This window comes from Pholis gunnellus (genome assembly GCF_910591455.1).
Source record: "Pholis gunnellus genome assembly, chromosome: 13".
In the NCBI taxonomy this organism is placed as follows: domain Eukaryota; kingdom Metazoa; phylum Chordata; class Actinopteri; order Perciformes; family Pholidae; genus Pholis; species Pholis gunnellus.
Window position 1 is genome coordinate 19,909,727 of NC_136540.1, and position 14,681 is coordinate 19,924,407.

General features: G+C 41.6%; 1 protein-coding gene across 3 annotated transcripts in view; it reads right to left on the reverse strand.

Moving 5' to 3' along the window:
* amot (angiomotin) overlaps positions 1-14,681 on the reverse strand; it is a 76,532-nt gene that overhangs the window by 53,639 nt on the left and 8,212 nt on the right. Inside the window, exons 1-3 of one of the 3 annotated variants that reach the window (XM_079171457.1) lie at positions 8,215-8,311; positions 4,015-4,072; positions 2,210-3,218 (exon numbers count right to left, since the gene is read on the reverse strand). In XM_079171457.1, the coding sequence (XP_079027583.1) occupies positions 2,210-3,218; positions 4,015-4,072 (1,067 nt within the window). In that variant the 5' untranslated portion in view covers positions 8,215-8,311. Of the gene's footprint in view, positions 1-2,209; positions 3,219-4,014; positions 4,073-8,214; positions 8,326-14,681 lie in introns of those variants that run through there. The other 2 variants (XM_079171459.1, XM_079171458.1) reach the window with 2 other exon arrangements.

Here is a 14,681-nt window from a genome sequence, read left to right on the forward strand (position 1 = left end):
ACTTTTAACAAATCACGCTTGAACGTGGAGTTTTCATGAACAGTAAGGTGAATTGTTTTTGTTTGTTTTGGAGCCAGGCTGTAATGTAAAGTGGTTTAATGCAACGTGAAGTTTGTGAAATAAAATCAAACTAAGTTATATGATAGATAATACTATATGGGCTCACTTCTTAGCATAAACTTATTTCTCTACAACTTCCACATGGAACTATACGTTTTGAGTCACTCAGAACCGATTGTCACAGCCACCTGCACAAACAGGCTACCTTTATAATTATATTATATTATATATATTATCACAGTTCCACTCAAAACATTTGAGGCTTAAGACCTGGCAAAATGACATGGCGACGGCGTGTGTCAAAGCAGGAAATACCGTCTAACTCGTGCATGCAGTGTCTGGTCACAAAAATGCACGTTGAAAAAAACGTATAAAAAGAAAAAACATGAAAAGTTATAAAATAGAATGTCAAAAAAACATCATAAAAATCCTAGTATATCCATCCATGCATCCATTTTCCTCCGCTTATCCGGGGCCCGCAATATTTTCCAGCTCATACTGGGAGATCCCGAGGCATTCCCAGGCCAGCTGGGAGATATAATCCCTCCAGCGTGTTCTGGGTCTTCCCCGGGGTCTCCTCCCAGTTGGACGTGCCCGGAAAACCTCCAGTGGGAGGCGTCCAGGAGGCATCCTAATTAGATGCCTGAACCACCTCAGCTGACTCCTTTCGACGCGAAGGAGTAGCGGCTCGACTCCAAGTTCCCTCCTGATGTCCGAGCTCCTTACCCTATCTCTAAGGCTGAGCCCTGATCTCCCGCTCCATCTTACCCTCACTCGTGAACAAGACCCCGATATACTTAAACTCCTTCGCTTGAGGTAGGCACTCCGTCACCACCTGGAGGGAGCAATCCACCGGTTTCCGGCAGAGCACCACGGCCTCAGATTTGGAGGTGCTAACTCTCATCCCCGCCGCTTCACACTCGGCTGCAAACCGCCCCAGTGAATGCTGGAGGTCATGATCCGAGGAGGCCAACAGGACCACATCATCTGCAAACAGCAGAGAGGTGATCCCTAGACCCCCGAACCTGACGTTCTCCACCCCCCGGCTGCGCCTAGAAATCCTGTCCATGAAAGTCATGAACAGGACCGGTGACAAAGGGCAGCCCTGGCGGAGGGCAACACCCACCGGGAACGTGTCTGACTTATTGCAGAGAAGGCGGACACAGCTCCTACTGCAGTCGTACAGAGACCGGATCGCCCGTTGTAACGGGTCCGGCACCCCATACTCCCGCAGCACCCCCCACAAGAACCCCAGAAGGACCCGGTCGAAAGCCTTCTCCAAGTCCACAAAACACATGTAGACTGGTTGGGCAAACTCCCAGAACCCCTCCAGTAGTCTTGTGAGGGTAAAGAGCTGGTCCACTGTTCCACGGCCGGGACGGAATCCGCACTGCTCCTCTTGAATCCGAGGTTCGACAAACGGTCGGATTCTCCTTTCCAGCACCCTGGCATAAGCTTTCCCAGGGAGGCTGAGTGGTGTGATACCCCGATAATTCGAGCACACTCTCCAGTCCCCCTCTTTGAAAATGGGAACCACCACCCCGGTCTGCCAGTCCATGGGCACTGATGTGTGTGTTTGTGTGTATAAATGGGTGAACTCAGGGCACATTTAGAAACAATCTGAATAAAAACCTGATATCAATGCTGCCAATTACCATTTATATACAGATGGAAAGTGATAGCAGACTGACTTGGGTAATTTGTTATTAACATTGCGAAGATTAGTACAGATCAACTGATGGGCACTCAGGTTTATGGCCGGCAAGATGAAAAAAAAACCTTAAATGGCTCAACTCCAGTATAATATAGTTTGGTTGAGCTGATTTTGATGTAAAAGCACAGTGTCCTGGTTGTGTGTTTTCAAGACCCATGGGTGACAGATAGGTTACGGTAATTTCAATCAGTGAATCAGTTTTTCAGCAGCTAGGACCATGTATTATTTAGCTGTAAGAGCACAAATTCCTCAAGCAGAGCTGTGTCATTGTTATCTGGGTTTAAAACTTTGTGCGACACCTTTCACATTACATGCAGATATTTGATTTACTGTGAAAGTATTATTTAGTATATTACAAATATTTATTCCCAAGCATCTTTAAGTGCATATATTTCTGTGTAGGTGAAGGGCTGGGTGTCTGTATATAATCCTTACCTAAACGAGCCATACTCAGGCGGGGGCTGGTATCTGACGTGGGGCACCTCCCTCGAGTGTTCCCTCCCTCTCTGCTCCTGGTAAAAATGGCCTCTAGGCTCCTGCTGCATGGTAGGAGAGCCTATTTCTTTGATGGGGTAGTCTGGAGGCGGACCCTGGTGCTGCGGCTTGTAGTAGTCGCCTGGCCCTGGCCGGGGAAGCTGGGGGGAGAGCAGGGCGCTGGTGACAGGAGTGTGGGCCTTTACGCCGCTGGTGGCGAGGGAGAGCTGCATAAGTCTTTCGCTGAGAGACCGAACATGTCCTTGCTTCAGATCCTTCAGCCCATCATCCTGGTGCACCCTCCCTGTTCCACTCACTCGCTGCACCATTGGGCGACCCTCAGTGCGCACCTTGGCACTGGTCAGCCCGGTGACGTAGAAGGCGGTGCCCACTGAAGTGGGGAGAGGAGGCTGCTGAGGATGATTGTTCTGCTGCTGAGGCTGAGGACGAGGACCATGCCCACGGAAATATTGTGACTGCACTTTGGCTTCTTCGTACGTAGGGAGGTCCTCGAGGTTTGGGCACTGCCCTTGGGCGCTCCCACCCCCTCCACTGCCGCCACCTACTGCCCCTCCACTTCCAGTCACTAAACCTCCTCCCCCTCCACTGCTCCCGCCCTCTCCTACTTGGGTTGAGCCCAGTTTCTCTAAGCAGTTGTCTGTCTGCAGCTCCTGTCCCTGGGGCTCCTGACGGGCAATGTGCGGGGTCATGGAGTGATCATCAGAGGGGCCTATCTGTCCCTGCCCTGAGTAACCTCCTCCGATCCCAGCCCCTGCTCCTCCTTGTTGTTGTTTCTGCTGTTGCAGCACGTAATTCCGGTTCATCTGCTCCTGCAGGAGGCGCTGCAGGACGGTGCTGCCACAACCTCCAACACTGTTGTTGGACGACTCTTCGGCTGCGGCCCTCATCTCTGCCTGACGCTGTCCACGCACCTCATGGAAGGACAAGCTCCGCCCACGGTCAACACTCCCTGAGAAGTGGAGAAAGTGGAAAGAGAGAGAAAGAGGAAAGGGAAGCAGTGTGACAAAGGGATGAGAATTAGAGTTTTACAAGGGTGAAGAATGTGAAGGAATGAAAAGATAAATTATCCAAGAGAGGGACAGAAAAGACAGAAAGAGTGAATTTATTGCAAAAAATACCAGGGAAAAAGATGCATGTGAACCAAACCGAAACAAAACCCAACAGCTCTGATCCAGACCACAAAAAAACACACACAAATCAATCAATAAGCACAAGGTGAAATCAAATGTGATATTATTTTTGTTATGTCTAACCATGAGTCCAAAACAATTTGGCCTATATAAAATGGAAAAAAATAGCAAACCCTGTCATTGGAGAAGCTGGGACCAAAGAACAATTTGCAATTTGCCTTAAATTAAATCAACACCACATCAGCCACAAAACAAGCAATGTTTTCTCAGTTGCATATCCCATGTTGTCAAAGCTGAAACCACCTGGGATTTATTTGCTGTGAAGGTGCAAATCAAAGAGGATAATTTACTCTTTTAAATGGGCCTGTATATAACATCTTCTTTCCAATCTTGAGAAGCAAGTGAAAAAAGTGATTTTGCCTATTAACATACATTTAAATTCTTCTCACATTTTTCTTCGTTTGCCTTTTTTATTTTTATGTTTTATTTAATTTTTAAAGGGGGGCTGCATTGACTTGATTGATTCATGTGGTTTCTTCTGACAACACTGAATGTTAACAACTACACAATTTTACATATTTTTCTACAGATTAAAGAAATGATTACATCTAGCACCTTTCTCATTTAGCATTCTTCTCATTCTCAAGGAGGAAGATGCTTTTTTCCGAAACATCTGTAAATAAATAAAAAAATGTGAGACAAAAGGAAACATGTTAGCTTTGAAGAGATGTCAGCAACTGGTCAATTATCTTCAAGCTGAAGAAACAAAAGACAAAAATAGTATTTACACAGTAAAATGGGACGGGTAGAGCAAGTTCAGATTCCCAAAAAAGGGACTTTCACAAAATGAAACGTTAGAAAACAAGAAAATGTCCAAGGTTACAAACCTTTCCATTACACATAGATACACTTTGGCGTTCTTAAAGACACAATAAGAAACTTTCATTTTGAGATTTTTACAAGCTTTCATCTACGCCGCCGCATCTGTTCAGTCGGCCGGACTATTGTGATGTTTTGCTTAGCTGCTCGAATATTGGGATAGTTCTCCAACCTTTAGGCTTGCAAACTGTCAGTGACCAAGTAGTGAGGCAACAAGGAAACAGGAGTTGTTGAAAGAAACTGTTATGTACCCAAGAAATACAAAAACAACATAGTGGTCAACTCAACTTAACTATACTTAATATCACAGCAACTTATCAAGGCATTAACTGCACAAAATGACTTACCACAATCACATATGAGAGAAAATATATATGTATAAAACTCCAAAGGGGTAGCAAAAATGGACACCAACTAATCATCCTCTAATGTTTTGAGTGTAGCTATGATTAAAATTGTAGGTTTCCATTTGAAAAAGCATATGTTTTGCTACGTTTACACTGAGCGTCCACACTACGCCGGCGTAGTGGATTCACAAATGAAGAGTTGAAAACACTCCCGAGGACTTCTGGTGGAGAGGGATATAGAGTAGACGCACGCGTCGCACTCTCCCGTAACTTTTTCAATTATCACTCTTTTTAGACCCAAAAAGTAAATTAACAGCTTGCGCAAAGGCAGGTACTGTCCTGCACCATGACCAGCAGAACTAAACTGAACAAGAGGGAAGATGCTACAAAAGATGAGCCGGCGCCCCAAGCTAGTCAGGTTAGCATGTCTGACCTGACTAGCCTGCAGGAGGAACACTGCAAGTCCGTATCATCGGCCCTCTCTACCGAACAAAGTGCTTGAGGCTCCCCCAGAGTTGGGCCGGGCCCACCGCACATTTGCAGCTACACAAGACCAGACCAGTGATTGTGTGCTTTCATCGACATCAAACCAAGGACCTGGTGATCCGAGAAGCCCGAAAGCGAAGGAATGACCTCAAATACAACACATTTACGACACTTTTAGCTAGACGCCTCATACTATTCAAGTGGAAACACGTTCTCCCGCCTTCACATAACAGTTGGTTAATAGATATCTTAAATCATATAAAACTTGAAAAGATCAGATTCTCACTTAGAGACTCCAGTGAATCCTTTGAAGAGACCTGGAAACCTTTCATAAACTATTTGAACGATGCTGTAATCCAAAAAGTGAACTAACATAGTTGTTTATTTATTTTTGTTATTTTTTGTTTTCTTTATCTTAATTTCTATTTATTTAACATTTTTGTTGTTGTTATTGTGGTTGTCGTTCTGGGGATCTTTTGTCTCTGGTTGAATCAATCTTTAAACCATACCTCCTCAGAGTGATGTTTGTTTGTTCGTTGAATTTGTAATTTCTGTATTCAGTTTGTCACAGTTACACTACCTCCAAGAGACTCGCAACTGAATGTAATATCCTGTATATCCCAACTGTTTTGGGGGTAGTCCTGTTCTACCTCTCTGTCTAAAGTATTTGCAAAATCAATAAAAAGATTTTAAAAGAAAACGCTCCCGAGGACCGATAAGTTTGAAAACTCCAGGGCTGCGTCTTCGTGAAAACGGATACGTTTAGAAACGATGACGCCCACACCCGCGTTCGCTACTTGATTGGTTCTTAGCAGTCACAACGTGTCCTTCCCTGATTCGTCACACCCCTATCACGTGACCGTTTCCCGGAAATCATAAACAACAACATTGATTACCAATCGACTACCAGGTTAATTCAACATGGACAACTGATTACAGGCGGTGCTGACCTTGTTGTCTTTACTAGCAGCAGTTTTGTTGTTAAAGTCTGCATTATTACGGAGGAAGCAGCTGTTATTGGAGCAATCAGTGAGCGGCATGACCAGCGGCGTTATCAGCCCTACAGAGCGGCCGTCTGAAGTCACGGTTAGCGGCTTTAGGGAGGGTGATGGACACAAAACGGGGGACTTTACTGTCCTTATTAATGCTTATTTTGTTCTGCACAACTATTGTGAAGTCCACACACAGAAGCTATAATGAAACAAAACATTGATTACTCGCGCCATTCACGTTAATCGTGCCGCGCCATAGCGAATTTGCGTCACTCCAGTATCATCGCTTCTGTACATATACTTTGTATGTTATCTACTCAAGTGAATAATTCGGCCATGTTTGGTGTGAACACAGCATATATGGGTTCAGATCAGTCTCAATAATTGCAAATGCACACAGAAAGACTCACAATCTGGGTGAACACAGACGGCTACAATATTTATTTCCTGATTCAACAAAGCTGCCAGTCTCATGGGGAGGGGAGGGGGGAGCTGCGCTCATGTGATTGGTTGAAAATGAGGCTGACATCTGATTGGCTACAGATCGGTCTATGTTGAAAAAAACGCATTTGTGAATCCAGCGACGTCAGGGGAGTCTCATAAACCCACAAATAAATGTGAAGCGATTTACAAATAAATGCAGTGCGATCCACAAATAAATACATACAAATCCACAAACAAATACATACAAATGCAGAAATATATTTGTGATTTTCTTTTACATTTATATAAATCGGAATTTATTTATGTGTGAATTGGAATGTATTTGGGAATTGTTCTGCGTGCATTTGTAAATCGAATATATTTGTAAATCCTTCTGTGTGCATTTGTAAATCGAATATATTTGTGAATTGTTTTGTGCGCATTTGTGAATCTTTCTGTTTGCATTTGTGAGTGTTTCTGTGTGCATTTGCAATTATTGAGACTGATCTGACCCCATAAGCATAAGGCCTGTGCTGTTATGAAGCATGTCATATTTGGGTCAGATTAAAAGGTAGTAGAGTTACAACAACTTGTTGTTTAATCGTGAATCATGAAACAGAACAGGACAGCAGAAAAAAAAGTTAGTGGTGCCAAGCTGCCCTCCATTCATGACTACATGTTCAGAGTCAGGTAGTAGCATAAAACTAGTCCATACCCTTCACACCCTTAACACAACCTGTTTCAACTTCTACCCTCTAATATGCGCAAAAGAGCACTGAACTAGACACAAGAACAATTTCTTCCCGCAGACCATCACTATAATCAGTCATAAAGTGTCAGAAATAATCTACACACGATAACCCTGTAAGACTTAAATATCCAATTACTTCCATTATAGATTATATTTTTACAGTTGAACTGCAGATTGCTTTTAACATGGACATATCATTGTGCACTGTCAGTATCAATCCTACATGCTGTGTGCTGTATATATCCATCCATTCAATACGTCAATCCACAAGTTTAAAAAAACACTGTGACCTGCATGCAACTTATTCAGAATCTAAAATGTAAAACCAAAGTTAGTTTGTCTGTTAGTCTTAAATTGCAAGTATGCACATGATTTTCCACACTACCACATTCTTTGGTCATCACTCATGGCTTACCGTTTGGTTGTTATTGTTTCTGTTCAAAACGTTTTAGATGTTTCTTTTAGTATTTTATCAGACACTCTTGCTGGGTACATATTGTCGACTGCTCTGGAAAAAAATTCAATTTAAAAATATTTAAATAGAGAAAGTGGGAATGTAAGAATAAATACTTCAATGACAACAGATAAAACAAGATACACAAGATAACGTAAACATACTGATATTGTCCTGTTTGTGCTGGAAATGAAAATGTTTCCAAGAAACATGGACGTTCAGCTTACATTTGCATGTTTTTGATGAAAGCTTAAGTTGAAATACATTTAGTGTTTTAATCTCCTATTCACACCATAACAAGTTAATTGATGGCGTTTTCATTTTCTTTGACTTTCTTTGAACACCTTACAGCCCGAACTAAACTACACCTCCTACCCTGTTTTCACTTCCACAGCATAAACTTGTATTCAGCTCTCATCCTGATGCTATTTCTTTCAGAATCACTGGCGAAAATGGGCTCAAACGTTTTAAAAAGTGTCTTACCTTCGTGTCTTTCCTCAAGCAATCACTGTATATTCTCCTAAAATCAACCCTAGAGAAAAATAAGGTGGTAATCCAGAGTTTGTCTGCTTCACCAAGTGTCTTTCATTTACATCTACCTTGTGCAGGTTTGAGGCAGCACACCTATCTTTCCATTTCCAACCCCCCTCTTTCCCTCATTCCAACAGGTGGGGCTGGGAGGTAGAGACAGGTGGATCTGGCAACCATTCAGCACTGAGCCACTCCTTCATACCTGTGCACCAGTGTAACTGCTTTACTAGCGTTTACTCTGCCAACCGTCAATGACATATATACTTTAGACTGAAACTTCCCCTTTTCACTGCTTGTGACCTAAACAACAACCACATGGACTACTTGGTAATGTTTCCTTCTCATTCTCTGGGATTATAAAAAGATTTGTCTAAGGCAGAGATTGACGTTCCCCTTAGCTATTGTACTACGCAGATACTCTTTTGTTTGTTTTTGTTTCAGAAGGAAGACAGTCCAGTTCAAGACTTTGTTTCAATCTGATGAAGCAAACAGTGTCTAGACGTGCTTGAGACAGTCATCAAATCTTAACATGATGACATAGACAGCTGATTCAGACAGTAAAACATGGGATATACAGTCACATGACCTACAGCTCCTGTATACACTGTCATTTGGACACATACAGTAGTCAAAGCTGCAGAGGATGCACTATGGTCTTAAGGTATATGGATTTCTCAAATTATTTGTTTAATAATTATTGTGGAGCAGAACATTACTGATAATAACCCTAAAAACTGAGTTGTTTGATGTTCACTCTGAGTGAATTTAAATCTTTATTATGTCTTGGCCTGAGGGCAGACACACCATCATGACCATCTTGTCTTGTTCATGTAATTGGCACAGTTCCTCTCTGTATGTCTGTAGGACAGTAAAAGAAGACCGTACACCTGGCTCAGCTTCAATACATGTTGAAGGTTTGCCCAACTTGTAAAAGGCTTCTGCAGCTCTTTGTTTAAACACTCCACATCTGCACCTTTTCTTCTTTTATGTTCACAAACCAAAGTCAAACTGCTGACCTCTGCATGGTGCACCAGTGTATTTTGACAGTTTGTTTTATTGTACCGGCTATAATGGGCACAATGTCAAGTGACAAGTTTGTATCAGTAAAATAATTGGTTAGACACAATAACAAAAAGATCAGATTGAGTGAACGTTAATGAAAAGTATTATATTATAATAACAATGTGAGCCCGTCAGTGGCCAAAAGACGCACTTTTAGTGTGCATTGATGTTGCAGCCTGTTTTGAGGCCGGCTGCAGCACTCTTGCTCAACACTGGACCAATTCCGAAGATTGTTGTTCCCACTCCAAAATTAGCCTTTAAGTAGGAAAGTTTTCAGGATGTAGGATGAAACTTGACACCAAGATGAGTGCAGAGCCTGCGTTATTGACATCTAAAGTGACAGAAGCCAGTAGAAACAAAGACATGAGTCAAGCTGGGTGGTGTAATTACAAAACGACATAGATGGGAACCCAACCTCAGGTATTTGAACTGACAGGTAGACGAAACAGATACAGGTTCAACAAGAAAGCTCCCAAAATTTCACATAATGGGTACGATGATCGAGATCTCGTCTTTACATATTTAATTAACGATGCTGCTCGGATAATAAAAACATCTTTATCTGGGAAAAGTTCAGTTACTTTCTGCTTTCACTTTCAGGAAACTCCCTGCACTGTACGTTTGTTCTGGTTTATGCTCTTAGGTGCTTGTTTAAAAAAGGAGATGCACTTATGACTTCTAATGACTAGTAGTTCTCTTGAATACCTATGTTGAATACACTTATTGTAAGTCGCTTTGGATAAAAGCGTCTGCTAAATGACTGTAATGTAATGTAATATTCAGTCTCAGAGTACTTACCACAGTTTTCTACTTCTTCACTGAACAGTTTCTGCTTTGAAAGGCCACACTGGTGGTCACTGCTAAGGTAAGTCAAGTTAAATTCAAACCAAAGCAACCTTTCTGTCAAGCTACTCAATTTTGCCTTACCTGCAAGCTACCCATAAAGAGACACATATAATTCAGGTTAGATTTGGGGAGTAAATATAACCCAATAAAGATTTTTCGATCAATATCCATTTTCTTTTACATACGTATTTTTTATTATTATTATTATTATTATTATTATTATTATTATTATTATTATTATTATTCCCGGTTTTCAATGTGCAAAATGAAATAATCTGTTTTTCCGGGATCTTGCTAGGGATGTATAGATCCAGCATTTTTCCTTCCCAATGCCAATAGCTCAACTCAAAGTATCTACTAATACAGAGTACCAATCAAATGCCAGAGCCCTGTTTTACTTAATTTTTGGTAATACTTAATTTTACAGATCAATAACTTATATGGTATTTAGATAATTAGTAAGTACAATATTTAAAATTTCTTAGGGTTGAGTACCAATTTACCTCAATATTTACCTCAAATATTTGAAAAAGCACTCAAAAATTATTTAATAATTATATTCCCCTCTTTCCCAATATGCAGTAATAAATAGTTGGTCATTTAGTACATTTGCAGGAACATAATACAAAGTTAATGAGAACAAATGCTTATTTCCAAGCTCTATTAGTAAGTAGATAATATTTACACACCCGTGGCACCGTTGCACAAGCAGCCAAAGATCCACACAAATGCGTTTATCCTCAACCAGCATTTCATTGCCATACTCTCTGAAATGTCAAAGGACGTACAAACAAAATGTAGTGTGGGGGCGGCTGTTGCTCAGAGGTAGAGCGGGTAGAATGGTGCTATAAAAACTAGAATAGTGTAAATGAGTGTTACCTGCATAACGCCATACAGAAAATTCCACAATACCAAAGAGGAACTTGTATTTAACTATAAACCTATAATGTTCATTGATTTCTTTATATACAAGTATTAAATGCAATATAATGAAACAAAGGTGAAATACCTTGAAAACATTTCACTGAACATTTGGCATAACCAAACACCGCAACAGCTTTCGGAGCCTTCATGCACGACCCGAAAGTCATGATAACGTCAGTTTTATGGCGCAAAGACCTTGCACCGTCTTCACTCCGACGAATAAAAACAAGTGCAACTTAAAGGGGTGTGTCTTTGCATATCAATACATCTAACTTCAAAACCATTGGTCCTATCATCTGTTTTGTCTCTAATCTGCCATTTTGTAGTCTTGCGTGGTGTGATCACTTACGACAGAGATAGCCAACACGGTGCCCGTGGGCACCTGGTTGCCCAAAGGGACCAGGTGAGTCGCCCGCAAGGCATGTTCTAAAAATAGCACTAGTCACCATGGAGCTCCGTCTAAAAATGTTAGTTGCTGTTCGTGTTGAATCAAAAACACTTGCATTAATGTCGAAAATATTTCTTGTCATAGGAGAGTTGGGTACCCGGAGGCGCATGGCGGACAGCCAGTACAAGTCCGCCGCACCGCACTAGGTTGTGCTGTGAACTTTTGAACCTGGAACAATAACAAAAAACAGCTGAAGCACTGCACGCGTCTTCAGGGAGGCTAAGCTAAACTAGCTTAGCGGGGAAATAACAGCAGCTACTGATTCAAACAGGGCTAAAGCAATCGCCACACAATCCCCATTTCTCCAGACCATCATTCTTGCTTTTTAAAAGAAAACAACAGCCCAAACAGAGAATCAAATGTCCGAACCTAACCTCGCGATGACGGGATGCTTCGTCATTAACGGACAAGTGAGAATCAATGTAATTAACATAATGACAAGAACAAACTCACAAGAACCAGTCACATATATTTATGACAACAAAGCATGACTAATCAACCCAGCAACTCTGCAGCGCTAGAGCACGAGCCATTCATATTATTCAGAAAAACAACACAATTGACAAATGAACACAGTAGTAGCGCTACTGCAGATGTAAAAAAACAAAAGCTGTTCACTTACCAAAGCTGCCTTCACTTAAAGACAAAGTCCATCCTCCTTTCTTTGTTAACAAAGTCAGTAACTCCTAAATCCATTTATCCTCCTCCTTCAGCCATTGAGAGTTAAAAAGACAAAGCTAGGTAAAAAAACGCTAAAAATGTCATAACTTCTCTTACATATGTTTCAACCTGAACTCTTACTAAATACTAACATCTGCTAGCTAGCTTTCTGTTTGACAAAAGTCACGCTGGTCCACTGACCAATCACGGCGCACGTTAATGCAGACATACTTAACAGGCTACCTGAGTACCACTGGCTCGTCAAAGAATACGCCCAACATGTCAAACTAAAGATCTGATTGGTTGAAGACTATGACAATCAACAATATCGTCCTCATTTACTTAAACTGCAAAGGCTCGCTAGCGGGCATCGGCCTCTCTCCTTACATAGAGAAATAGGGGCTGAATCTGATTGGATAAAAGCTCTCCTTAAAACAAGCTGTGCTGGAAACAGCGCTGCAGGCTGGAAGCAGAGCAACAGAGGAAGATAGTAGCTGTGCAATGAGAAAATAATATAATAATGGGAAAAAAAATAACACGTGTATTTGTGAAAAAATATTAAATTATAAAATAGCTATAACTTTGTGATTCTGTTTAGGCCAGCCGAGAAGGCTTAGCTGGCCCTGACGGCCTACCACATTTCAAACGTATTGTTCGGTTCGTAATGCGTACCGAACCGTAAGCCTCGTGCAGAACGGTTAAATATAAATACGTGTATTGTTACACCCCTACTATAAATCATGAATTCTTGTTCCAATAAGTACAAATCACGCAGGATATATTTCATTATAATGTTGCACCACATGTGTAAAACTATTTTGAAATGGACTCTGCTCAAATTTTGACCTAAACACAAAGAAAAACAAATCTGAATTCAATCGTCCAATTTTTTTATTTTTAGAGAGAAAATTGAACTAATAAGCATTACAGGAACTGATGCCGGGCTGCACGGTGGTGTAGTGGCTAGCACTGTCACCTCACAGCAAGAGGGTCCCGGGTTCGATCCCAGGTGGTCCTTCTGTGTGGAGTTTGCACGTTCTCCCCGTGGTAGCGTGGGTTCTCTGGCTTCCTCCCAAAGACCAAAGAGGTAGTCCAAAGACATTCAGCTTAGGTTATTTGGAGATTTGAAATTGCCCGTAGGTGTGAATGTGAGTCTGACTGTTTGTCGGTCTCTACATGTGCTCTGCGATATACTGGCAACCTGTCCAGGGTGTACCCTGCCTTCAGCTGGGATCGGCTCCAGCGGCGCTGAATAGGATAAGCGGTTTGGATAATGGAATGGAAAAAAGGAACTGATGCCATCATAAAATAAATGTTTAAAGTGTATCCACAGATATAACTGACTTAAGTTGAACAATACAGGCATGCGGTTTAGACAAACCACTGTCAAATGGGCTAAGAAACTACAGCTGACAAAACTTTCCGGGTGAAACTCGCGCTCCAGGGAGTAGTATACATTAATGGATTCTTTTTAACAGTTTTGGTAGCAAAAAAAACATATGTATAGTGTATACCACGTTTATAGTGGTATAACTTTAGCTACTTTAAGGTCATCTGGTACAACACCTGTTCTGAGGAATAGAGTTCAAATGGATGAGGGTCTCAATGATGAAGAAAACTACTTTCATTACAAGACTAGATCTTATGTCACGTGTCCTGCAGAGAGATAAGCCAATTCAGCATTATAATGATTGAGCACCTCCTCCCATTGAAGCCTCTCCCATCAAGGCTTTAAATATGTCCTCATTTCTCTGAGTGAATTTATGACATTTCATTTTCACATGAGCTTTTTTTTCCTTTGATTTGGATGAAAAAATATTGGAAAATGATCAGACATCATGTAAATTATATAATCCAGAGTTGATTAAATTAGATGAAAGGGTAAAGGAAAAATGCCTAAAGAATGTACAGAATGATTAATTAGGATTCACTTTTGAGTTCAACGTTAAAGTATCCAAGAACAATGCATGCCTTTCGCTTGTTACTTATGTAACGACCCTCTCTGCCCTGTCTGCCTGTTTGTTAGGCTGCTCTCCTTGCAGGTGTTAGAGGTGGGTGTGGCAGAGGGTCATCAGGCAGAGTGGAAACACCTGAGGCCATTTGCAACACTGTGTGCCAGTGCACTCTGTATAAAACCCTCTGGATTCTCAGTTGGTCTCTCTCTCTCCTTCCTGAGACACCCATTTTGGTTTTGGTTATGGTTTGTTTCTACACATACAACACTGCATATACACTTTCCACGCACACTGGTGAAATTACTGACTTCACATGTCACCGTTTATGTTTGTCTTTTATGTTACGTGGTCCTTTTGTTGTTCAGTCTACAATGAACATATATTTAAACCAGACGGCGAATCAGAAAACTAATCAAATATAAACTAGAGTTTAATCTGACTCTGGTGTTAAACTCAGTCAGTCAGTCCGATCGGCTGCAGGGTCCAATCACATAACTGATGAACAATGAGGGGGCGTGTCGGCC